This window comes from Phalaenopsis equestris, unplaced genomic scaffold (assembly GCF_001263595.1).
Source record: "Phalaenopsis equestris unplaced genomic scaffold, ASM126359v1 Scaffold001320, whole genome shotgun sequence".
Taxonomy (NCBI): domain Eukaryota; kingdom Viridiplantae; phylum Streptophyta; class Magnoliopsida; order Asparagales; family Orchidaceae; genus Phalaenopsis; species Phalaenopsis equestris.
In genome coordinates, this window is record NW_018165759.1 from 213,977 (window position 1) to 240,864 (window position 26,888).

General features: G+C 34.8%; 1 protein-coding gene across 1 annotated transcript in view; it reads right to left on the reverse strand.

Moving 5' to 3' along the window:
- Positions 1–26,303, reverse strand: part of LOC110033999 (B3 domain-containing protein Os11g0197600-like) — a 98,854-nt gene extending 72,551 nt beyond the window's left edge. Inside the window, exons 1-3 of the mRNA XM_020738208.1 lie at positions 26,086–26,303; positions 25,658–26,015; positions 25,422–25,561 (exon numbers count right to left, since the gene is read on the reverse strand). Coding sequence (XP_020593867.1) covers positions 25,422–25,561; positions 25,658–26,015; positions 26,086–26,154 — 567 coding nt within the window. The 5' untranslated portion in view covers positions 26,155–26,303. The remainder of the gene's footprint in view (positions 1–25,421; positions 25,562–25,657; positions 26,016–26,085) is intronic.
- Between the last annotated feature and the right edge of the window lie 585 nt (positions 26,304–26,888).

Here is a 26,888-nt window from a genome sequence, read left to right on the forward strand (position 1 = left end):
TCACCAATTCAAATCACAATTTCACAAATCTCGAGACAAGGAGAAAGACAGAGAAAACTACTCAGATCTCATGGGGAAAACACAACAAAACTCGGAATTCATATATAAAATCAAAGTCATACAAACTACAACAAGTAAATAACTTATCTCTAGTTTCTCCCCAAGAACACTCCTCGAAGTTCCTCTGAATCTCTTACTTTCTTTACAACACACAGAATTCCTCTTCGAAGTAGCAAGGAGGAAGAAATCTCTCACTTTCCCTCAACTCTTATAATCTCTCGAAGAATTCCTCACAATATTGGAACCTTTCTAATTTCTAGGAACTCTCTCTAGCACTTCCTGTACTCCCTAGATTCTTTCCCTCCTTCTCCAGGCTCTCCAATTTTTGGCCAAAATAGTCTTAAAGCTGTGGATGAGCTTTTCCAAGAGTTGCCTAAGCATCCCTTCAAAATTTGGCCTTATTCAAAGCTTGAGTAGGCATAACCGTCGAGCTCGCCGTCGGCGGCCTCGATGGCACCGTCGGCGGAATTCTGAAGAATTTTGTCCTGTAGCCTCAATTTTGTCGGCGGCCTAGTATAAATGAAATCCTCGAACTCGTCGTCGGCGGGGGCGGGGGCGGCGGCGGCGGCCCCGGCCCTCAAGCCCGTCGTCGGCGGGGTCGAGGGCGTCGTCGGCGGCCTAGTTCAAATCTCCACATTTTTTTTTCGCTCCAAATTTGCTCTTTTTTGCATATTTTTGCTCCAATGACCATAATTTATCATTGTTGCAACAAAACATCAAAAATATCTTTCTTTAAAGTGCAATATCATTAAAAACAGTATAAAATAGGTATGAAAATCTCAACATATTTTCCTTTGGTCAGTCTTCCTCTTTAAGAAAACTGGAGTTGACGGGTCTATTAAATTTAATAATGTTCAAATCATAGATATATAAATTTGAAAGTCCAAATCACCTAATCCAAACCTCTTGTTAAAACTGGCGTCGACAAGACTTGTATTCTAAATATCTTAAATTAAAAAAACTCAAACAAACTTCAAATATAAAAATTTTAGGTTCAAATCCCCGGTAATAATTGTGTTAATTGAAAATCTCATCTAGACATGTTAACTTTAAACCAACTTTCAAACTAAATTATCAAATCGAAACTTAAGTTAAAATAAATTTCTTTCAGATTTAAAGCAAACTTCATCTACCTTCCGTAACAGTTTATCGAGGGGGAGTCTTTTGATTGATGTCAGCTCACAAAAGAGTTAATATCATATTAAGTGTATTATTATATTCACACTCAAAGTAATTTCACACCAATAAGAACGTCGCCCGAGTCCTTTGTCAGAGTGATTTGGCCCAAAGACTTCACAAAATAGCAGTTACGACCGGAGCCCTCCGAAGAGGTGGTTTCCGCTAAATAGCATCGTTACATAATAGTTATGGTTGCAGCCTGTATATTCTCCAACAACTTTCTGACTCATTAAGTTGTAAATTATAAGGGTACATTTGATTAGCAAAGAATCCTTTATTAGCTAATGTCGACTTAAACTTTCCCCTTACAAACATCAACTCCAGATTTACAAAAATCTCTTGAACAATGCAACTCATGATTGCTCACAAGAATCTTTCAGTCGGGATGAGTTTAATACCTCCTCTGACTAAATAGATTAGAGACCACGAAGACCCAAGATGACGGAACCATGAGATTGTGATTAAATTCGTCATCCTTTCCCGCCTACTTTAAACTCCAAGTGACGAATTTTACAATTTAAAATGTATTTATACTCCTACTATATATTGATTATTCACTTATAAATGACTAGCCTTAATTGAAATTGCTCTCCAATTATTATGAGGGATGGTTAATTATAAGGGCATGTGCCTATGGGAATCCTTGAACCATTGATGAAAAAGTACTCGCAATATGATGATGAACTCACCGGGAAGTGTCTTATCTGTTATTTCATCTAGATTCTGAAATTTTGATCCTTAAAGCTCTCAAAAAACAAAATAGAGTGATGCATCGGAATTTTCAAAGCCCACAATTTTTTTGTGATTATGTTGGTAAGAGTTTCTCTTTTTATCTTTAGCTAGTCATCTCTTTGTTATAATAACAGCTTAAAATTGACAAAAGATAAATAAAAAGCTAAAATTACTTTAGTATATTGCGACCACTTGAAGCTTGAGAAAGTTCAATATGGTGAGCATCAATGTGTGTGGTGAGTTTTAATTCAGAAATCTACCACTAAAAGGTCTCAATAAAAAAATAAATTATATATGGTGAGTATAGGGGCATGATATTAGTTCTCAATCAGAGAATCTAATTTCGAAAGGTCCCAATGGAGGCTTCATTAGATCTTAATCTAAAAATTTATCATCAAAAGATCACAATATAAAGATAAAAACTTCTGGTGAGCATCGAGGCATAAAATTAGACCTCAAGCTAAAAATATATCATCAAATGCCCCAACAGAGATAAAATTATATGGTGAGCATCGCTACATGTCTTATGGATTTCAATTCATGAATATGCAACTGAAAAGTCCAAATAGAAAAAAAAATTGTCTAGTGAGCATCGGAGTATAACTCTTGGATCTTAATTTGGGAACCTACCGCTGAAATATCCTAATAGAAAGGTAAGCTCGATCCGAATCAGAAATGAGTATTCCTACCACAGCCAATTCAAAAATCTAAAATAATGAGCAATCTTTTCTAGGCTCAACAATATTAAGCCCTTCTTACTAAAAATAAGTGACATGAAATTTTATCTGCTCAAGCGCTCACAAGATTTTCAAAGTTATCAAAGAAAAGGTTTAACGAAGAGAAGATGTTACAAAAACTTAAGGAGATTGAAACCAACAAAATTTCAATTAGAAAGTTAATATTTTTATTTCTATGATAGCTCAAGATTCATGAATGTGAAATGAACAGATAATTATTTGGCTTGACATCTAACTTATCCTCAGATCTGTCATTAACAAAATCATTCAAAAATGAATTTTGAAAAAGACACTTTGATCAATCTCCTAGTGCTTGACACATTAGAAAACCTACCAAAGGATCTCATTGTCAGTAAGCTTTAATCCTGTGGGCGGAGTTATCATATTTTTGCTAGTAGGATATGACTTTTGTCATTCTTCACTCTCCAATAAAACAAAAACAATCAAATGAATAATATCTTCAACCCCGCGGGTGGAGTTATCAAATTAATACCAACAAGATATGACTTTAATCATTCCTCACTCCCAAATATATCAAAAATAATCAAGTAAAGATGTATCTTTAATCATCAGCAATGGGAGGATTATTGAACTAAAGCTAACCAAAATTTTAACAACCAGGTCATCAAACCTAAAGTTCACAGAAAATCTAAACCTAGCTTGAAATGTTTTTATCTCATCAAGAAGGCGTATAGGGAGGAGCCTTCTAACTCATCGACCCAAATAGTCCAAAATTAGTATCACCGATCAGTGATCGATATTTGAAGAGGCATTACACGTCCAAATGAAAAGCTATTATAAAAGATTCCTCCAAGGAAAGATGAATATATGCCCTATTCCAGCATGATTGTAATGCTTCATTAGAAATTCTCTTATGATACAAGAACAAATTTCCAAGTTATCATGAAATTTCCCTTGCAAGACAATGTGGCATTTTTTTAGTTTACTTCGGTGAACACGTGCTCAAAGTCGAGATCCCCAAAAAAGACCCAAGCATTACTAGAATTTCTTTTGCAAGATAGGGGGCATCAATCATCTAGGTCGACATCGCGCTAAATGTTGAGATCTCCGGATATATCTAGCAAGTGCTCAAATCACCCATTTACTGTACAAGGGAGATAGTCATTTGAGGTGGCATTGAGCTCCAACCCAAAAGCCTATCATCTAGGTTAACAGCACGCTCATGGTAGAGATCCTTAGATGCATTGTAAACTCAAGTCATTCCTTTTTTATAGATGAGGGAAACATTTCAAAGACTCTTACACATTCAAGTTACCATTATGCCAAAGCTAAGACTATTGAGTGCCTCGAACACTAAGACAGAGGACCCATTCTGTTGGGTAAATATCAAGTTTAAGGCTGAAATACCCTAGCCAAAAGGATCGGCATCCTGCATAATACCAAGATCTTCCTCGATTTGGGTTGATACCATACTCATGGTGAAGATCCCCCAATAAGTTGGGTCATATCATGTTTTATGCCGAGATCCCTAAGAGAATATTCAAGTTGTTAATGATAAGGTTGTGCTCAATTTGACAATCCAAATGAACAAGTTTCAAATATGCACAAAATTATTCAAAAGTTGTGATTCATCTTCAAAACCTACTAAGATTTGAAATGTTAAGCGAGAAAATCTATGAAAATCTATAAGCTTCAGTCGGGTATATTGAAGAAAGATAAATCCTCTTCTGCTCATGTCTAGGACTCGGATGGAGGTCAGACTCGTCAAGTAAAGATGTGGTTGAGTTGTCTTTTCTCTTCACTCAAAAATTCAAGAACATTGTGGAAAGCCATGTTTGTTAGTCTAGAGATGACAAAGCACAAGACTATTGTCGTTCAAGTTTAGGACTCGGACAGTGGACTCATCAGCTAAGATGTTGTCAAGTTACTAAATTTTCTCTTCACTCAAAAAGTCAAGGTCGTAGTGAAGAGCTCCATTTGTCAGTCTAATGACAACAAAACCACAAGACTATTTGTCGTCGATCCTAGGACTCAAATGGAGGTCGAACCGATCAAGCCAAGATGTGCTCAAGTTGCTAGTCTTTCACTTCACTCAACGCGCCAAGTTCTTAATGAAAGCCCCATTTTTCAATCAAACGATAAAAAAAAACACAAGTTTATCCAACTTAACAAATTCAAGTGAATTAGATTCATCTGGGTTTCTCAACTGATCGATAGATCAAAACAAAACTAAAAGATGACCCTTACTCAAAAAAAATCTAATCAAGCTTGAAGTCAGCGTTAAGTTGAAAAATCAACTTTTTTTCAAAAGTCCTGATTAAGAATTAAGCACGTAATAAAGGAACTTCGCTCTTTTAAAAAAAATCTGATGAAATGCGAAGCACAAGATTGAAGAAGCTGGCTCAACCCTCATGTCAAATTAAAGCCTACCAACAAATTTTTCTTTGTTATCAAGACAAATAAACTACATATATCTATTTCAGCTGACATCAAGCTTTAAGCCAAGATCCTCAAATATATTAAGCTAGCATTGGACGTTCCTTTTCATTCAGAAAAGGGGCCACTTTTTTTATTTGGATCGACATCAATCACTAAGTCAAGATCTCCAAAGTATGTCTCTATTCTATCATTTGATTTTACATTGAGCTTCAAGCCGAGATCCTCAAATATAATTTATATTTTAACATTTGGGTTTACATCATATCGGATGAATCCCTATCGAAATTTTTAACTATATTGGTGCTAAAGTTAACTGAATACAAACAAGACAATTTCAAAAGTATGAGGTTCACCTCTCAAATTTGTCACAATTCTAAAATTCAAGAGAATTTTGAGCTTATAAATCTCAACATATTAAGTTGGAGAAGCGTAAATTTATTTATAGCTCAAGTCAAGGACACAAGTAGGTCGTGAAGGTTGGACTCAATAAGCACAAATGTGATAAAGTTGTTGACAGCTCTCTTCCCTCAACAAACTATAAAAACGATCGTAATAAAGAAGCCATTATTTTGTCCATCTAATGGCAAAAGATGCCCTACTGAAACTTATTTGGCCTGATAAGTTAAGTAAATCAAATCTTGAAGTTCTCTTAACTAATTGAATAAGTCAAAATCAAATAGATTATCATTGCTTAAGCCCTGCAGATGAAGAGGTTATTAAATTTATGTTAGCAAGATATGATTATGGTCATTCCAGACTCCCAATAAGTCAAGGATAACTGAATCAATGATATCATCAATCTCCACTAGAAAGGGTCATCAAATTCAAGCTAAAATGAGCCAATTTTAGTCGCTCCTCATTCTCTCTTACATGTTATTATGCAAACCCAACAAGAATTCCATCAAGTTGTTCAAAGAGCATATGATTGATGATCTCTTGCCACTGACTCAACATAAGCCAAAAGGCTAGGTCACTGGCATGCATCATTCAAGAAGTCCAACAAAGCACAAAATTAGAACCGAAGGTATGCCCATTCACCTGAAAAGTTTGTAGAGACAATTCGGGTCAATTCCTTCATCAAGCCTATTAAGGCACAAAATTAGGACCGAAGAGGAAAATAGGAAAAAAGCTGCTCTGAAAATTCATAAATACCAAAATAAAAACTTCAAGCAGGAAGAAAGTGGCAGAAGACAAACTCAATATTTATACCAAAAAGTGACAACAAGTAAGAGACGATGTCAACCAAAATTAGCATATAACACTATAAAACTGGATATTCAGCTCAAGACTATACTTTGCGTCAACATTCGGTTAGTACTGTCAGAGTTCTTCAAATTGGAAACCTCAACATGATATACAAAATAACTTCTGGAGATAGCATAGGATCAATCAATTTGCCGCAAACAAGGTTTGCTTCAAATTTGCAACATATTTTTTGAAGGGCATTTGTTGACACTAAAAAAAATCATCAAAAATTATTAATATTATTAATTAAGTTTGATGAAACTTAATTAATATTATTAAGTCACCCGCTCACGCTTTGGACCTACAACCGTTCCCATTAATGCTTATCTTGTTCGCAGTAAAAAGCCACTTGATTGGTTTTTTTCCATTTTTCCTCTCCTATTCATCCTGAAAACCCACAGCTGAAGCCACAAGATCCCACTTCCTCTTCATTCAAGTGATTCCCACTTTGATTATCTTGATCATGCGTAGAGAAGAGTTAGAAACTTTATTCGCTCTTTGTTTCAACTGAACAAAACAGAGAGCTTCGAAATTTAAAACCAACTCCCTCTCTCGTTCTCTCGTTTTAATGCAGAATCCCCACTTCTTCTCTCTGTCGGTCTAGTCCCCTTCTATGTAGTAACCGAAAGCATCTACAAGATCGTTGCATGCGAATACCTTCGAAACTTTCATCTTCTCTCCTGTAACGCTCTCACCCTTGCGGTATTGTGAGCCTATGGCTAGCAGAAAAAAGCAACGGCAACATTGCATCTAGCGTGAGTGAGAAGGAAACAATAGAATTGCGACATACAAACACCTTCGAATCTTCTATCTCTCAACTCTGCCTCGCGCTATCCAACCGATAGCTAGTTGAAACTCTCATTTGTTCTTCCTCCTTATGACCACCCTCATGATCGTCTTCCCGCAATACAGTCACGACTGGAATTGGCAGGGAAAGAAATAATGTGATCACAGTGTACAAAGAGTCCTTCTTGCGCCATTAGAAAGGAAATAATGGGATTGAAGCATACAAAGATGTTTGAAACTTCCATCTTTTGCTGCTTTCCTTCTGATCACGTCAGCTCCAATAAGAAGCTATTGTTTCTCTCTGCTTAACTAAGCCTAACATAATCATGCAATCCACACTGCAATCTACAACTCCATTTCACTGTCCTCGACACCGGTGCTTCACATGCAAAGATATAAAAATGAGCATGGAAGAGTAATTTTTAAAATGTCCATAAAAGAAAGCTCAAGTACTCATTCTTAAGAATTAAGTATCATTTGGGAAAACAGATAGCTCGTTGGAAATTTTTTTATATAGTTATGAGATCTAAAATACCATCCTAAAAAAACATCAGTACATGTCCCTTGGAAATTAAATACCGTTCTCTAAAAGCAAAGTACCACTCGGAAAATTGATTGCTACTGATTTGCCCTTCTCTTATATACATTGAAGGCACATAACATCTTTCAAGACCATGGGTTGAAATTCATGCTTTTGCTCCCCAGTCACAGTGACACTGACCAACAAATCTTTTAAGATGGCATTCTCCCGTGCCCACTAATGGGGGGGGGGGGGGGGGGGGCGCCCGAAGTGGGGGGGGGGGGTGGGGGGGTTGATGTCGATAGACGACCAAAATTTCAGGTGAATTTGGAGTTACAAAAAAAAAACTTGGATTGTATGGACTATAAAATGATATAAAAATATAAGTTACAAAATACAGAATAATCACATGGATTAAAAATCGAGTCATTTTAAAAGAATAGTTAAATGCACATGAAATTTACATAAGATTTATGATTTAATAAACCGCTAATTAATCTAATTGGGCTGCTATTTGACTTCAAACATATTTGAAGATAATCAAATAAAAATACATGTCATAATGCAAATGAATCATTATTTAACCTATTTAAGAAAATAAATTTGAGGGCGTCAATTTAACTTAAATATGAAACATCATAAATTGGGGTTAAAGCTTGATTGAATCTAAACTGAGTAGCTCTTAAATTTACTTAAATATGAATGAATAAATTAGAGCTAAATTCAAGAATATAAATTTCATTATTAAATGCTAAACCTGACTTTATATTCCAAACACAACACTAGATTCACAACATATTTGTTAGCGAACAAATGGTTATGCATTGAAGCCTATAATGAAATTTTTAAGTTAAAACCATAAGTTCTAAACGATTTCAAAGTATATCAATTTCAAGATTATTTCTTAAATACGTTATTTTGAGAGTTGTGAGAGTTTTCTAAAACAATCATAAGTGAAAGTTTTGATATTATAAAGTTGTGCATCATTCATAACCTTTACATAAACGAGTTACAATGCAAAATTTCATATTCCCTTTTGAAATAAACTAGCTCTCAAATACATAATTTAAAGATCATCCAAGTCATTTAAAGCTTATGAAATTCTTGAAATTATATGAACATATAAAATCATATATGATTGGGCTCTACCTAAAATATCAAATGCTTTAACAAATATCTTAGAAATGTTGTCCCGTTAAGGTTAAAAAAGTACTCACATAACTCATATTTTAAAAAATCACCAATTGGGCCGCCTAGTTTATAAGGCGAAGTTGTACAATTAGTCTGATCCTCCTCCTTATAAGAACTTGAGTTAACAAGTCTAGTAAATTTAGTAATCTTCAAATTATATAAATATAAATTTGTAAGTCCAATTCACTTAATCTGATCCTCCTTATTAAAACTAGAGCCGATAGTACTTATATTCTAAATATCTTAAACTGTAAAACCCAAACAAACTTGAAATAATAAAGTTTTAAATGTTCAAATCCCCAGCGATAGCTGTGTTGACTGAAAATCTCAACCATAAGGATTAATTTCAAACAAACATTCAAAGTAAATTTTTAAAACAACACTCAATCTAAAATTTAACGCTTTAAGACTTAAAGCAAACTTCATCTACCCGCTGCAACAATATGTCGAGGGTGACAAATTTTTTTATGAACTTCAACTCACAAAAGAGTGAATTCACTTCAAGTGTATCAATATATTCACACTCAAAGTAATTTCACGTTAGTAAAGACATGACCCAAATCTTTTGTCAGTGTGGCTTAGCCCAAAATCTCCACAAAATAATGATTATGACTAGAGCTCTCCAATTAGATGGTTGCAGTCAAATGACACCATTATATTACGATTACAGTTGCAATCTGTATGTTCTCTGACGGCTTTCGGCTTTTTGAGTTGTGAACCCTGAGGGTACATCTGATTAGAAAAAAATTTTAGATTAGCTATGGTCGACTTAAATTTATCCCTTTAGACAATTATTTATTCGGGTGGTTGCCACCAAATGATATTATTATATTACGGTTATGACTGTAGTCGTATGTTCCCCAATGATTTTCTGCATTTTGAATTGTTAATCATAAAGGTACATTTGATTGGAAAAAAAGCCTTTTTTAGCTAAGGTTGACTTAAATTTGTCCCCTTAGACAAACATTTCCTTCAGATCTATAAGGATCTTTAGGGTTACACAACTCATGATTGCTGACAAAAATCTTTCAGTCATATTGGGTCGATTGCCTCATCTGACTAAATAGATCAATAACCACAATGAGCTAGGATGTAAAACTATAAGATCTTAATCGGGTTTGTCATCATTTCCCCCACCATTTGTTTTAAGCTCCAAGTGATAAATTTTACAATTTAAAATATGTTTGATGTTACCATAACTGATTATTCAGTGTTAAATGATTCGCCTTAATCGAAAGTACTATATTATTATCAGGAGTGGCATTTAAGCATAAGGGCTTGCACCTATGGAAAACCTCAAACCCCATATCAAAAGTCCTGACAAAAATAACACTGAAAAATATGAAAAAAGAATTCAATTCTATTATTTTCTCTCTTGATTACAGAGTTGTACATTGGTTTTACTTATAAGTGAGGTTAATGTACACAGGTTGCAAGGATTTACACTATCCTAGCTTACTTTCCTCATGTATATAAATGATTATAGTATAAACACTAATGTCTATAATCAGATCCTAACATTTTCTGCCAGGAGTTGACGTTAAGAATTGATTTTTTAAAAAACCAAGTCACATCTACAGATTTTCTTTCATAGTCGCTTTCCCATTTTGGATTTCTGTCAGCAGCTATGCTTCTAATTCTGTATTCCTTTGACATTTTCCTTAGTCCATGAGCTTTGATTTTGTTCTTATTTGCACTATTTCATGATTTATTGTCAGTACCAAAATATCTATTCTGATTTCTTAGTACTCTGCAAGTTGGTTTGACAATATTTTCCATAGCAATCTTGCCAATAAAGTTGCGAAATTGCTTCATGTCAAGACCCTTTGTGGAGTATTACGAGTGTATCAGTAGATTGGACTGTTGTTGGAATGTATCAAGCAAACCAAGCTTTGTTGGGTATTTCCTTTAATGAAGTGTGATGTACCAAAATATCTGCATTTTTAGACATATATTTTATACTCATTTTTTGTGATATTGCGCTTTAAAGGAAGGTATTTTTCATGTTTTATTGCAGGTTTATGATTTTTAGGACTTGAAACGAAAAAGGAAGCAAAAAGAATGAAATTTGAAGTCAAAATGGATTTTTGAAAAAAAATACTCAGCGTCGACGGCGACGGCGCCAGCATGAACCAGGAGTCCAGAACCTTATTAGCGCCGATGACGCCATTTAACAGAGAACACAGAATTTAATTCGGACCACGGGCGCCGACGGCGCCATTGTGAGCGCCGACGGCACCAAAGTCAGTGTTGGGCGAAATTCTAGAAGATTCAATGAATTTGGACGCTTTTTAAAGAGTTATTGGAGGCACCTCTTAGAAAACCGACATTATGTTTTATTTAGAACGAAAATTGATCAGAAAAAGTGGTGGTTAGAGGGGGCTAGTGTGTAATTGAGTTTACTTGAGTGTTCTATTGTCTAGTGTGGTGAGTTTAAGAGTGATTTCTCTTAAGAGTTGTTAGAAAGGGAGAGAAGGGAAAGATTTCTTCCTCCCTACATCTTTAAAGAGAAAGTCAAGAGTGTTGTAAAAGTGGAAAGAGTCCAAAAGAGGCTACAAGAGATTCGCCTAGAGAAAGAGTTACAGATAAGTGGTGTTTGTTTATTATTGTTGTATAAACTTTCTTTTATTTATGAAAATCGTATTTTGTCGTATCTTCCTCATGAGGTCTGAGTAGTTTTCTTTATCTTTCTCTCTACTTTGAGATATAGTGAAATGAAGAGATAATTTAAATGTGTCAATTTTAAAATATAAAATAAATTGTGATGATTTTTTCACTCAGTTCTTAATTTACTTTTCGATCTAGCCAACTGAAATGTTAACATCAGTTGTGAAACATACTATACCATATGATCCGAGAAATGGAGTTATCCGAGAAATGGAGTTTGAGTTCTACAACAAAGTGAGAATCACATTCAATTCTATGAATGAGTGTTTTGTTCATAGAATTTGGTGCAAATAAATAGAGAAATATATATATTACTAGGCGAAAAATTGAAGATTTTAGGGTGACAGACTAAAATCCCCAATTTAGTCTTAATGTTTAAGAACTAAAGTGAGACTTAGCTTTCAGGGGAAGAGAAGTGGGAGTTCTGGAGTGAGAGTCAGTATCCTCTCAGCCTAACCACAGATTTAGAGACTAAACCTGAGATTAGCCAATAATTCTTTATAACACTTGACTAAGGGTAGAGAATTAAAATTGATCATATTTGGCACAATATAAATTCAAACAATTTATCTCTTATTTAACCAAAATTGTAGTGGAAAATATGTTTTCTCATATTTGATAACTTCATCACAGAAACATAGTTTGGTAGTTATAATTTAACTTTACTTTACAGTCTTGCTAGTAGTTGATAATTTAATTCTAATAGCACCTTAAATATTCGAAATTAGTATAGTGTATTTTCTTTATTACTGTGAATTCTCTAATTTAGATTACCATATCGAATTTAAACATTCCTCGTGGGATCGATATTTGGGGCTTAAAACAGAAAGTCGTGTATTACTTAATAACAATATGTATAATTACGTAGAATCCCAACATAAATTGATTTAATTTTTTATTCAAAAATAACGTACCAAATTTTTGGCGTCGTTAGAAAGCGGAATCAACTTTATTAATTTTACACATCTATAATTTTCGAGATCAAAGTACTTCTAAACTTTTCCATGTTTTGTTCTATTATGAACAACTAGGTTGTGAGATATTGAACTAGCTGTTTTATATTCACAAGCCTTCAATAGGAGATGAAAGAATACTCTTGATCCATATTGATTCACAGATTCAAAGAGCAAAGGCTCTAAATTATCAATTACCATTGCTCCTAGCAACCATATTTTACTTTTTACTTCCATATGTGAAGAGAATCACTCCAACAAAGGTGCAATAGCCTGATGTAAACCTTATACATAATGTTCCCTGCCCAATTATCATTTTTATAGATTTCAACTTGGAAATGTCCTTGTTTTCTAAATAGTAAACTTTTTCCTGGAATCTCTTTTAAGTATCTTAAAATCCTATAAACAAAAAATTGACTTGGTTTTGAAGGATACATAAAATGGCTCACCATGCTAACAACAAATGCAATATATGCATGTGTCTGAGAAAAATTAGTCTTCCCACCATACTTTTATATTATTCTATGTTTTTAGTGTTAATATTTTGAGAAAATAGGTCGAATGTCTTTCCCTTTGCTTTCATTCCAATAAAAAATAGTTTGTACAATCTATTTTAGGTACATAATATTCAGTATAATCTAAATTAAGTAACTTAATTAATACATATTTATAATCAAAATATTCAGCTAAAAGGAAAGAATCCATGCAAATATAACATTTCCTTCTTTGCAATATTTCGAAGAAGGAAACTCTTTATTTTGTCTGATTTCATTTATTCCTGGTTGATATCCCCTTTCAAATTGAAGTTGACTGATCAAGAAGTATCAATTTGCTGACAAGAAACTGATGACGCTGTCGGGAAAAAAATTTAGTAAATATATCAGTCGTTTGAAGATCAGAAGTGATATGAGGAAGAGATATAACACCCTCCACATATGCTTCTCGAATGGAATGACAGTCCACTTCAATGTGTTTCGTGCGTTCATGAAAGATGGGATTAGCAGCAATCTAGATAGCACTAGTATTATCTGCATGAAGAGAAGTAGACTCGAGCTGAGGAAAACCAAGCTCAGTCAGCACGCCACGAACCCAAATGATCTCAGAACAAGCAGAAGACGTAGCGCGATATTCTGATTCAGTAGATGACTTAAACACCCGATCTTGTTTCTTGCTCTTTCAAGAGATTAAAAAGTTGTCGAGAAACATGCACCATCAGTAATAAATCGGCGTGTATCAAAACAACCAGCTTAATCGGCATCACTATAAGCTGTTAAGGTGATGGGAAAATCCGCAGAAAAGAACAAACCACGATGAGAAGTACCATTCAAATATCGAATAATATGTCGAACTGTAGTTAAATGAAGATGTGTAGGTGCTTGCATAAATTGAAAATTGAAATATCAGGACGCGTAATAGTCAGATAATTGAAAATGTCAACCAGTTGTCTATATAGAGATGGTTCAGAAAGAAAGTCACCATCATTCTGTTGATATTTAACATTTACTTCCAAAGGGGTATCAGTGGAGCGACCATCTTGAAGACCAGCCAAAGCAATGAGTCCCTTCGTATAGTTGTGTTGATGAAGAAAAATACCAGCGGCAGAAGAGTAAACCTCGAGTTCTAAGAAATAAGTTAATGACCCTAAATCTTTCATATGAAAAGAACTCTGAAGACGTTTCTGTAACTGAGACATCAATTGATTGTCAGATCCTATAATGACAATATCATTAACATATACTAATAACAAAACAATTCTCTTGTCAGTCTTGCAAAGAAATAATGATGAATCATATTGACTTTGAGTAAAAGAGAAGCTAAGAAAGGTATTGCGAAACTTTTCAAACCAAGCCCGTGGAGCCTGTTTCAAACCGTATAGGGATTGTTTGAGCTTACAAACATCATGTGAAGGTGTAGCAAATAAGCTGGAAGAGGAGTCATATAGACGTCTTCTTTGAGATCCCCATGTAAGAATGCATTCTTAACATCCATCTGTTTTAAGAACCAGTCTTTAGATGCAGCAATGGATAACACCAGTCAGACAGTTGTCATCTTAGCCACAGGTGCAAATGTTTCATCATAAACAATCCCATATTTCTGTCGATTGCTAAGAGCTACCAATCTTGCCTTATATCTGTCAAGAGAGTCATCAGATCGGAGTTTAAGAGAATAAACTCATTTACAACCAATGGGTTTAACACCTGTAGGACATGAAACAATATCCCAAGTGTGATTGTCTTGACGTGCCTGAAGTTCCTCTTTCATGGCTTTGACCCAGCAAGTTTGTTTGGCAGCTTGAAAGTAAGAGGTAGGAACAGTAGTATTAGTTAAAATTGCAGAATACCCATATCTATCTGGAGGACGGATACGTCGGGTTGATCGTCGAATACTTATTGGAGCAATTTTTGGATCAAGGTCGGAGAGAATTGAAGGTGAAGGGGGCAGGCTGGCCTGAACCATTTATCAGCAGAAGAATTATCAAATTGTAGAAATATAACTGTATCTGATGTGGACACATGATGTTGAAATTAATATTCATGTTCAAAGAAAATCACATATCGAGAAATATGTCATCGACTATTAATCGAATAATAACACACAAAACCTTTATGATTAGGACTGTACCCCATAAAGGCACATCGTACTGACTGAGCTGCCAATTTATGACGTTTATGAGCAGGTAGATGAACAAAGCAAACACATCCGAAAGTATGTAGCATATGATAATTAGGGTGTTTATCAAAAATTCGATAGTAGGGAGACTCATACTTTAATTGTTGAGATGGTAAGCGATTGATGAGATAAACTGCAATAAATAAAGCTTCAGTCCAAAATTTAGCTGGAACAAAAGATTCTATTATTAATGTGAGCACGGTATCCAATAGATGTCAATTTTTTCGTTCAGCAACTTCATTTTGCTACGGTGTATAGGGACATAAATGTTGTGAAACAATCCCTTTGTTCTGGAGAAATACTTGAAACTCATGAGACATGTATTCACCATCATTGTCAGATCGTAAGATTTTAATGCGAGCGGAGAACTGAGACATGTATTCAACATATGCTAAAAATGTTTGGAATACAGTAAATACTTCTGTTTTAGAACGCAAAAAATAGATTCAAGTAAATCGACTGTAATCATCAATAAATATCACAATTTATATATATTGAGCATGTGAAATAACTGGTGTAATTTCCCAAACATCACTATGAATAATGTTAAAACATTTATTGGCACGACTGCCTGAAATAGGAAAAGGTAATGTCTTACTTTTTCCAAGTTTACAAACTGAACAGTCAACTACAAAATTCTTATCTGTAGAGCAAAAAACACCACTTCTATGTAAATGCTTCAACACCATATTATTTGGATAACCTAGCCTTTTATGCCAGATGTTTGTCTTATTCTTAACAACTGAAGATGCTAATGAAATATTCTGAGAAATAGTAAATTGTAATGAAAACAGTCTGCCCACTTTAGGCCCCTTTGCTATAAACTTCTCGGACACCTGATCCTGCACAATACAACCATCACGAGAAAAATATACTTCACAGTTATTATCCACAATTTGACCAACATAGAGTAAGTTAGTAGATAATTTAGGAGAAATCAAAACATGTTTGAATGATGAGTTAATATCACCAACTGTCATAATTGAAATATTATTTCCATTAGCAATTTGATCCATTTGCTTTAAGAACCAGTCTTTTGATGCAGCAATAGATAACACCAGTCAGACAGTTGTCATCTTAGCCACATGTGCAAATGTTTCGTCATAATCAATCCCGTATTTCTATCGATTGCTAAGAGCTACCAATCTTGCTTTATATCTGTCAAGAGAGCCATCAGATCGGATTTTAAGAGAGTAAACCCATTTACAACCAATGGATTTAACACCAACGCCTGTAGGACATGAAACAATATCCCAGGTGTGATTGTCTTGAAGTGCCTGAAGTTCCTCTTTCATGGCTTTGACCCAGCAAGTCTGTTTGACAGCTTGAAAGTAAGAGGTAGGAACAGTACTATTAGTTAAAATTGCAGAATACCCATATCTACATGGAGGACGGATACATCGGGTTGATCGTCGAATACTTATTGGAGCAATTTTTGGATCAAGGTTGGAGAGAATTGAAGGTGAAAGGGGCAGGCGTCGTGTGTAGACAATGTCTGGCTTGAACCATTTAGCAGCAGAAGAATTATCAAATTGTGGAAGTATAACTGTATCTAATGTGAACACATGATGTTGAAAATAATATTCATGTTCAAAGAAAATCACATATCGAGAATTATGTCATCGACTATTAATCGAATCATAACACAAAACCTTTCCTGTACCCCGTAAAGGCACATCGTACTGACTGAGCTGCCAATTTATGACATTTATGAGCAAGTAAATGAACAAAGCAAACACATCCGAAAGTATGTAACATATGATAATTAGGGTGTTTATCAAAAATTCGATAGTAGGGAGACTCATACTTTAATTGTTGAGATGGTAAGCGATTGATGAGATAAACTGCAATAAATAAAGCTTCAGTCCAAAATTTAGCTGGAACAAAAGATTCTATTATTAATGTGAGCACGGTATCCAATAGATGTCAATTTTTTCGTTCAGCAACTTCATTTTGCTACGGTGTATAGGGACATAAATGTTGTGAAACAATCCCTTTGTTCTGGAGAAATACTTGAAACTCATGAGACATGTATTCACCATCATTGTCAGATCGTAAGGTTTTAATGCGAGCGGAGAACTGAGACATGTATTCAACATATGCTAAAAATGTTTGGAATATAGTAAATTCTTCTGTTTTAGAACGCAAAAAATAGATTCAAGTAAATCGACTGTAATCATCAATAAATATCACAAAATATATATATTGAGCATGTGAAATAACTGGTGTAATTCCCCAAACATCACTATGAATAATGTCAAAATATTTATTGGCACGACTGTCTGAAATAGGAAAAGGTAATGTCTTACTTTTTTAAAGTTTATAAACAGAACAGTCAACTACTAAATTCTTATCTGTAGAGCAAAAAACATCACTTTTATGTAAATGTTTCAACATCATATCATTTGGATAACCTAATCTTTTATGCCAGATGTCTGTCTTATTCTTAACAACTGAAGATGCTAATGAAATATTCTGAGAAACAGTAAATTGTAATAAAAACAGTCTGCCCACTTTAGGCCCCTTTGCTATAAACTTCCCGGACACCTGATCCTGCACAATACAACCATCACGAGAAAAATATACTTCACAGTTATTATCCACAATTTGACCAACAGAGAGTAAGTTAGTAGATAATTTAGGAGAAACCAAAACATGTTTGAATGACGAGTTAATATCACCAACTGTCATAATTGGAATATTATTTCTATTAGCAACCTGAATATGTTGAGTACTAGTGTACAGTCGTTGGTTATGCAATAACTCAGCAGTGCTAGTCATATGATTTGTGGCACATGAATCAACAAACCAAGGAGAAGTAACCGAAGAAATAGTTTTATCATTCCCTTGAAGACCGAGAGCAGAAAAGACAGAGAATCGTCTGTTGAATCATATAGAGTGTAACAGTTGATTATTGTCAGCAACAGTAGAAGTCGAGGCAGGGTTGTCGAATACCATGGCATGAAGTGCTTGTGATTTGCGATTTTGGGGTCGTGTTGGGCCCTCCGTAAGAGTATGTCCCTTTTGCTTGCAATAATTACATACCTTATTTTCACAATTCCGTGCAATATGATCAAATTTTTTGCAGTTGTAGCACTGCACTGGCCCCTTCCCTTTGGTCTTAGTAGCATGTCATATTAATTATTTCTGATGATCCACCTATTGTACTGATAGTAGCTTGTGTCGCCAATCTTTGTTCTTCGCGCAGTAATTGCCCAAAATAAATATTCAAACACGGAATCAGATCTCTGTTCAGCAATCCAGCTCGAGCAGTTTCAAATTCAGGTCTCAATTTCATTAAAAACTGATCACGACGACTTTCTTCATGAATAGCTTGAAGATTAGTTAAGTTCTCCTTTAACACTTTAGCATAGATAACATTAGTATATTCACTCCATAAATTTAAAAAGCCAGAATAATATTGTTCGATTGAAAGATTACCCTGACTATAATTACTCATGTCAAGTTCTAATCTTCAAACGGCAGAAATATTTACTAAAGCTCCAATAATTGCTCCAATAAGTATTCGAGTAATAGTTTTTTTCAGGCTCAGCAATACTATTTTATTGAAATTAGTAACTTTACAAGTAGCTTGATGTTCAATACCCTTTTCTTTAAAAAAAAATTCCCAATATTCTATTAAAAATACTCTATTCCATTATTAGAGTGGAGAACATAGAGTTGTGTTTCAATCATGGTATAATACTCATTAATTTTCAACTTGAGATTTTTCGCTCAACAAGTATACCTATCACCCATGAATGCTACAAACCATATTTTTTCACATTAGCAAAAATCCATGAAGAACCCAAAACATTATTAAATATTAAATAAAAAGGTTTTGTGGCACAATAAGTTTGGAGTAATTTGTTGTACGATTGCTTTATGATAAGTAAGAACTTTCACGCTACAATGTAAAACAATCCATAGTTATAAAAAGTAAAAGAAATGGTTTGTTAAAGAAATGCTTTAAGTTTATGATGTCAAAGTGTTATCTATTCACGTACATAAATTGAATTAATACCACTAATGCTCTGAACCATTTTATTCCATAAGAAAAATTCATCAAAATAGTAAAGCCCTTTAATCATCCTGGCACAAGTAATCATCCACCCCATGTGTTGATTTTGAAATTCACAGAGAGGTTCAAGGAAGTCAATCCGACAATTAGAACCTCTCAATAAGTTGTTTACAGATAGAAGATTGCTTAAAGAGTTTAGGAATGTGAAAAAAAAACATTCAAGTATGATATTTTTAGAAATAGTAGTAAGCCTTTCCATACAATAGGCAAGAAACTTCCATGAACATCAGAGACTTATCAATTCCAGAGCAAGGTGAGTAAGACTCCAATATATTAGAGAAAGTTGTCAACTGATTAGAAGATCTGAAATGTATAATCTAGAATGCAGACAATAAGACTAAAACCTCTTCATGCAAAGAAATTGGAATATGAGATGAAGGATTTGACTTTAGCATTTTTACAGATGTGATTTATATGCTCTTTACAGAAAGAATCAACATTTTCTTGATTAGCTGATGGGTTAGCATGATTCATTTCTCTTAAGCAGGTATTCTTCTAGTTCGTTGGTTTATAATGAATCTTTCAACAAGTTTCTCGAATGTGACAAGGATGATTATAATTATCACACCAAATCTAAGTTTTAATTATTCCTTTGTGTGGGCTCCGAAAATTTGAAATGTCTGGCCTCCCTCAAAAAAGAAAAATTATTAGAAAATGAGGATGAGGGAGTTACTGTGAGGTTTCGGGCCAAATTTTCATCAGGCATATAAGATAATAGATAAGCCACTGCCAAGAGATTTCACCCTCATTTTGAAAGGACTTTAAGATATGTGGTTTAAAGCTTCCCATAGACGCATGCTCACATGGTTAATTACCCCTCCAGATAATGAGAAAGCACTTTCAATTAAAGCTAGTGATTAAGAAGTTAATTGTTCGGCATATAGTAGAAACAAATTTTAGTTTTAAAAGTAAGAAATCATCATTGTGAGCTTAAGAGCGGATGTTGACGGAAATGAGGATGCACGAGATTAAGATATCATGGTTCCGTCGCCCCAGGCTATAGTGGTCCCTGGTCTACTTAGTCAGATGAGATAATTGATCCAAGCTAACACAAGGACTCTTGTCGGCAGTCATGTGTTACTTCATCCAAGTGAACCTCATAGCAATGGAATAAATATTTATCAAATATATCTTATAATTCTTAACACAAAAGGAAAAATGTCATTTGAGAACATACGGGTTGCAGTTGTGACCATTTTAAAGTTGAGCCTACTAGCCAAATCATCCAATTGGAGTGCACTAATTGTAACTGCTTCTTAAATTGAGTCTACAAGCCAAACCATATGGACAGGGGACTCGGGTCACGTCCTTATAAGCACAAAGTTATTTTTAAATTTGAATGTAATAGTGTACTTAACTTGACATTAGCTCTATGTGAAAGTAGGTCAACATTAAAATTTCCTACATCGATAAATGATTGCAGATAGTGGATAGATTTCTATTCTTTAGATTTTAGTGATTAAAATTTTATCTTAAATACTTTAAAATTTTCATGATTTGAAATTCCTTTAATCTTCAAGACGAACCCCTCCAGTTGACATGGGCAATAAATATGTCCTTCATAGAGGTGATATTTGAAATCCTTAGACTATTGATATTTGATGTTTAATTGGATCTTACAACTCGAACATCACTAAACATCAATCATGTCAACTCTACGCCTATTGAGGAGAGAGATCGGATTGATCAATGAAAAGGGTCCAGTTTTGTCAACTTCAACAGTTGTGCTATGAGAAGGAGATTTGAACTAGCCGAAAGTGGGACTTACGACCTTGTCCTATGGGCAAAACAACCCGTTTGAGAGTGTGCATAATTATAATAATTAGCAATTTGATATTTGAAAAATAAGATTTTTGTAAAATTTTAAAATGCCTGCACATTTCTCGAGTCAATTTTTATTTTAGCACAAACATGACTTTAGCATGACATTCTCAGATACTTAACATTTAAAATCTTAAGACAAGTGACGAAGCACATTTGGGCATGAACTTTATTAGTTTGAGTTGATTTCTATACATTTTTGCATACATTTTAGGGCAACTTTAATTTGAGCTTAAGCATATTTTAACCCACATAGCATTCTTAGATGATCAAATTTAGAGAATTAAGATAAGCGAATGAGCACATGCAATTATTTTACATTTGCATGCACATTTTTCAATATATGGTTTTTCAAATTTTAATTCAATTTAAGCCCACACAACATTCTCAAATCGAATATTTAAGCATTAACAGCTTCAATCGAAGCACATGAGGCCATTTTAAATATGATTCGAGGCTAACCCACATAACATTCTCAAATCCTATGCTTAAGCATTTAGCAAACCGGTCGGAGCACATATGGGTTGGTTTAAGCTTTGGAACTTGAGCATATTTAAAAAGAATTCTATATTTACAAAGTGATTTGCATGCCTTTCATAACTACATGTTTAAGCTGAAAGGTGACTACTAAAGCATGCACAAAATTTCAACCTAAAACTCTTAACTTCTTTTGTCTACTAGTCCATTTGAGGCTATGATCCAATGGCGATGAATGCGATTTAAATTTTGGTTGTATAATTGTTATGCATCTCTCCCTTAGCTCTCATTTGAGTGCCTGAATGAACCCTCATAATTATAGGGTATGATTCTACGTACTTTCATTAGTCAATAAAATGCCTCATTTGCATTTATAAGTGAGCTAGTGTATTTATCACGGGTTTTATTCAAACTTGTTGATAAGTCGTCGAATGCCCCCATAAAGATTGTGCAGGTTTTATTTATATTTAATTCTGTATTTAGTATGTAATAAATTATATGATAATTTAAGTCCAAATTTTATCATTAATTTGTAATAGAAATTTTGTTATTTAGCAAACCGTATAAACATAATTCTAACCATATTTTGACAGTCTCCCGACGTCATCCCTATGAGGGGGCTACATATTAAAGCTGAGTCTGACCACCATGCTACGAATAGCATGTATGGATGGTGTAATACCACGGCCTGATCTTCATCACCTACTACACTACAAAAAATGTGTATAGGTTACCTGCATAAGAAAAAATCGCATGTTTTCTCTATCACACCATGAAAATGGAGTATTGGGTTCCGCTTGACGATGCATCAAACGAGCCAGAATAGCAATTCAAAAATTCAAGGATAGAAAATTTCATATCTCCCATACTACGAGGTGATAAATTTGACACCTGCATAAAATTTGTGACCTATATGCATATTCATAAATACATGATTTAGGTAAAATTCAACTTAAACCTCTCTTCTAAGATTATAACCACTATAGCAACTTCCAAACCTTATAGGACCTTAAACTCCATTTCTCACTTGGTTGATTTTATAAACACCAAAAAGATAACTCAAGTCTCACACAATTCCATTCTTACCATCTCAATTTGACGATGAGGCTTCTGTTGGGTCAAAATGGGTCACTGAAGTTGAAGTTTCGTGGTGTGGTGCGTGGGTGGTGAGTGGGTTGGCTCTCTAGGAGGTGAAGTGAGGCTTTAGGTTGCTGTGAAAGGGTTTAGACTAGGAGCGGCAAGAATAATGAAAAGATGTTCCAAGCAATGGGTTGTCACGTGAAGTGAATGAGTAATTGGTAGAGCAGTGAGGTGGCTCGTTGGTGGTCTGGATTTCAAATAAGTTTGGTGTAATGGCAGCAGCAGGGAACATGGGGGCTGGGAAAAGAGAGAGCGACGAGCGTTGAGTTAGGTTTGCGAGTACGGGATGGCACCAGTCTGGGACGGTTTCGGAGTTTGAGATTGATGAGTGACAGAAATAGGGCAGAGCGAGAGGATGTGGGATGCAACAACTGAAATAAAACAATAAAGAGGATTTTTTATTTTCTATCGAGTGGGATAGAAGAGATGCATGGGAAAGAGAAGACATGGGAGAGGAGAAGAGAAGACGTGGTTTTGTTTTATTGTGAGTAAGGAAAAAGGCAGGAAAATTTTCTTTTAATCCTTTCCTTTTTTTTTTGTTATGTCGAGCCAACTGAGGGCAAAAGAAAAATGGAGATCTTTCATGCAAAAACATCATTCAACTCCCTCTCCTTATTTCGTCCAAGTTTCTAGTGGTGAACCATTCTTTTTTACTACTATTATTGGCATAAGGAGGAGAGAGTAGCGGATTTGTGCAACTTTCCTTTTCTTTTTCTTTGTTTGTCAATTGCCGTGAAAGTGATATTTAAAAAATATTCCCTTTTTTTCTCAGAGAAACGGCAAGGGATGTGGGGCCCAATGACATAAAAGTATTTAATTCATTCCTAACTTTGGGAGCTCATATAGGAAGTAAATAATGCTAAAGTTAATCAACATAATGTCCAAATATGGAGAAATTTGAATTCGAAAATAATATATAATTAATATATAAATATGTAAATACATATTAACTTATATAAATTTGTAGATAAATACAAATATATATTAATTTCAATATATAAATTTATATTAAATTTATATAACTTTAAAATATTATGAATATTTGATACCTCGATGCATGTCAAACGAAACCTGATTCGAACACGAATAGGCTCGTTTGAACGGTCTCGATGATTCGTGTGCGCTCATTTGCTCCATTTTGTGATAGGAGGTTATTTGAGTGGTTTTGGCAATGGTAAAGGTGACTCGAATCAAAATTGCATTTGTCTCGCCGATGATTTGTCGTCTTCATTGTGCATGCTCTTTTTTATCATGAAAATCCATTACTTGGGCAATTTTGTCCCTCTTTATGCAATTTTGTGATCAACATATTCGTCATTCAACATTTGTCATACCTTGACTGGTTCAACTAGTGAAATATTTTGTGAGTTCAACACTTTATCAAGAGCTATCGGCCCTGCAGGTCGATGTATTGGCAACAATTAGAATTCAGCTTTTAATAAATTCTTTTCTAGCATAGCAAGTCTCCAATTTTTCCCTCTTTATACTTCAAAAAATGCTCCAATAATTACTGGAAGTAGGGATCTGCCAACAATCCTTCCTTGAACTTCATTATACAAAAAATTGAGTCAAAGCAAAAAAATTTATCAATATGACCCTTCTCCGTGATTTTTAAAAGTCTATAATCTGTGTTTTTTTTCATAATAATTGAAAAATCCAACTCTTACCATAACCTTCTTAAGAGTTTATGTATTACAAAGTCTTTACCTTGTTGAATTTCTACAAGTTTGATTGTCAATTCAAGGATTTATAACTGATTTCCAAGATGATCATACACTTAATTGATGTTGACTCTTTGTTCAAGGAATAGCCTATATAATTGGAGCTAATGTCTTCATTCATGGATTCAACAAGTCATAATCATGGAATTTTCCATCACATGAACCATATATCAGGTCCTCCTCTGTAGAAGCCTTCTGTTTGTAGTTCGAACGAAGAAATCACTATTCATTGTAATTTGAACAGAGTGATAAACCCGATGAGTTGAAGCATCTCAAGCTTTGCATGGTTAAAAAGCGAAGATTAAAAAGAGTATACTTCGGGGCGAAGAAAGAGAAGAGACACTAGAAACAAAATACAAGAGCTTGCTTTGATACCACAAAAAAAGAGAGAACTTCTCTATTTTCTCTCTTGATTATAGGTTTGTACATGGGCTTTAGTTAAAAGAGAGGCTAATGTGCATGGACTGCAATGATTTATGCCATCCCAACTTTCTTTTATTATATTCATGGTTGATTGAAACAAAATTATTAATGTCTATAATTAGATCCTAACATTTTCAGGTATGAGTTTATGTTAAGAATTGATGTTCTGAATTCCACATCACATCTACAGCTTGCCTTCAATATTTGTGTTTTCTTCCTGATTTCCACCAGCATCTATTTTCCTATTTTGCTTTTTTTGGAGCAGGTTGAGCGCATAAACCCGACAACTTGGGATGCTTCACTTTGTTTCCAACCAATGAGCTAAACATTCGAGGCACTCATCTATTTTGCATTGCTTTTCAGTTTTCCTCAATCAGCCAACCGTTGTTTCACCTTATTGTAATAATAACAGTAGTCCTGCTGATTATGGCAACAAGGTCAACAAATAATTATAGTCCAATGAATTGTAGCATAGAGCTAAATAATAGTAAATAAGGAGAAGAGCTTCAGCAAATGAATGATTATCAAATGGAGCAATATTTTCTATTATTCAAAAAAAATAAAAAACTGACAAAAATAATGAAAGAAAAAATATGAGAAATATACAAATAAACAAACCATGTATTCCTGACGAGAGCTTCTGTAGGTTGCGATGAAAAAAGGACGGCTAGACTTGAAAGAACGCGCAGTCTTTAAAGCTCTCTCATTTCCGAACACCTTTAATCCTCCTAGTATAACACGTCCATTTAGAACTTCCCCTAAAGATCCAAAAAACGAGCAATAGAAACAAAAATGGGGTCAAAAACATATGCGTAAGCTGAAAATAAAAAAAAATTAAAATGAGATGCACTCACGCCTCCGAATTGGAGCTCGAATGAGCGTGGTACTGGTCTCAGCACGCAATTCCCCTCTTATTTCCCTCTCCTCAACCTCATGTTCCACTTTGACGGCAGCAATAGGATCTTCCTTCTCGCAGCCAGTGGTCCCGTAGACCTTCACATCAAACCCTAGATCGCCATCATAGACAAATAGCAAAAATTCCCCCAACTGAACAGAGAGATCAGCGACAAAGCAGTCCCATCCTTCCCCGAAGAACAAGCTGTTACCCTCCCTCCTTAACATGACGGCCCATCGCCGCCCACCGCGGCTCCTTAGCACCGACTTGACCAAAATGTCTCCACTAAGGTGCTTGTAGAAGCAAGGAGGAATCCGCTGAGAGAGAGAAAAGAGTTAGATGGTGAAGCGGCTGAGCTGGAATCTAAGGTAAGGAGTCGGAGATTACCAGACTTGTTTGGAAGTCACCGATCATGACTTTGAAGAAAGAATCTCTCTCCCATAGCGGCTTTTCCATGGCCAGCGGCAGCTGTGGAAGTGAATAGATGAAACTTGGAGAGAAAAGAAGGGAATTTAGAAATGGGAATAATAGAAGAAAGGTTCCGCGCCATTATAAGCTACTCAGGTGAAAGAACCAAAGGTTGGAGCGGGGAGTGAGCGCAACGAGGGAGGGACTGGCTTTTATCGTCTAGCCTACTGGCTTTTATCGTTTAGCCGCCAGCAGTTACTAACGGGACGAATATTTCAGGTTATAAATAAAAATAAAGTGTGAGATTCTTTCTTTATTAATGTTGTGCAATTATTTTTCAAGTACATATGTTGAATCAAAATGTCCGAGAATCACACCTATGATATGGAGCATGTAGAGCAAGTGAGGAAGTAGAGAATGAACGAAAGCCACCTTTTTCATGAAATGACCTTTTATTTATAGTTGAGACGTCTTAAATATATAATTATCTTTAGATCTTTTTTATGTAAAAAAATTTAGGGGCATCGTGGTCATTTACATGCTACATTTAATTAGGTTAATAAACAATTATCGATTAACGGTGACATGATTCTTATTCACCGGCCCATACCTGTCCGCTCGGCGATGTGGGTCAAACCACTTATAGATGGTATGAAGGTTCCTCGGTAGGGTGTTCCCATGGCTTCTTCTCAAATTTTGGATCGTTCAACTTGTTTGTCAACCGATAAAGCGTCTTACATTCGGCCAACCCTTTGAGTATCTTTAATTCGGCCTCAATGTTA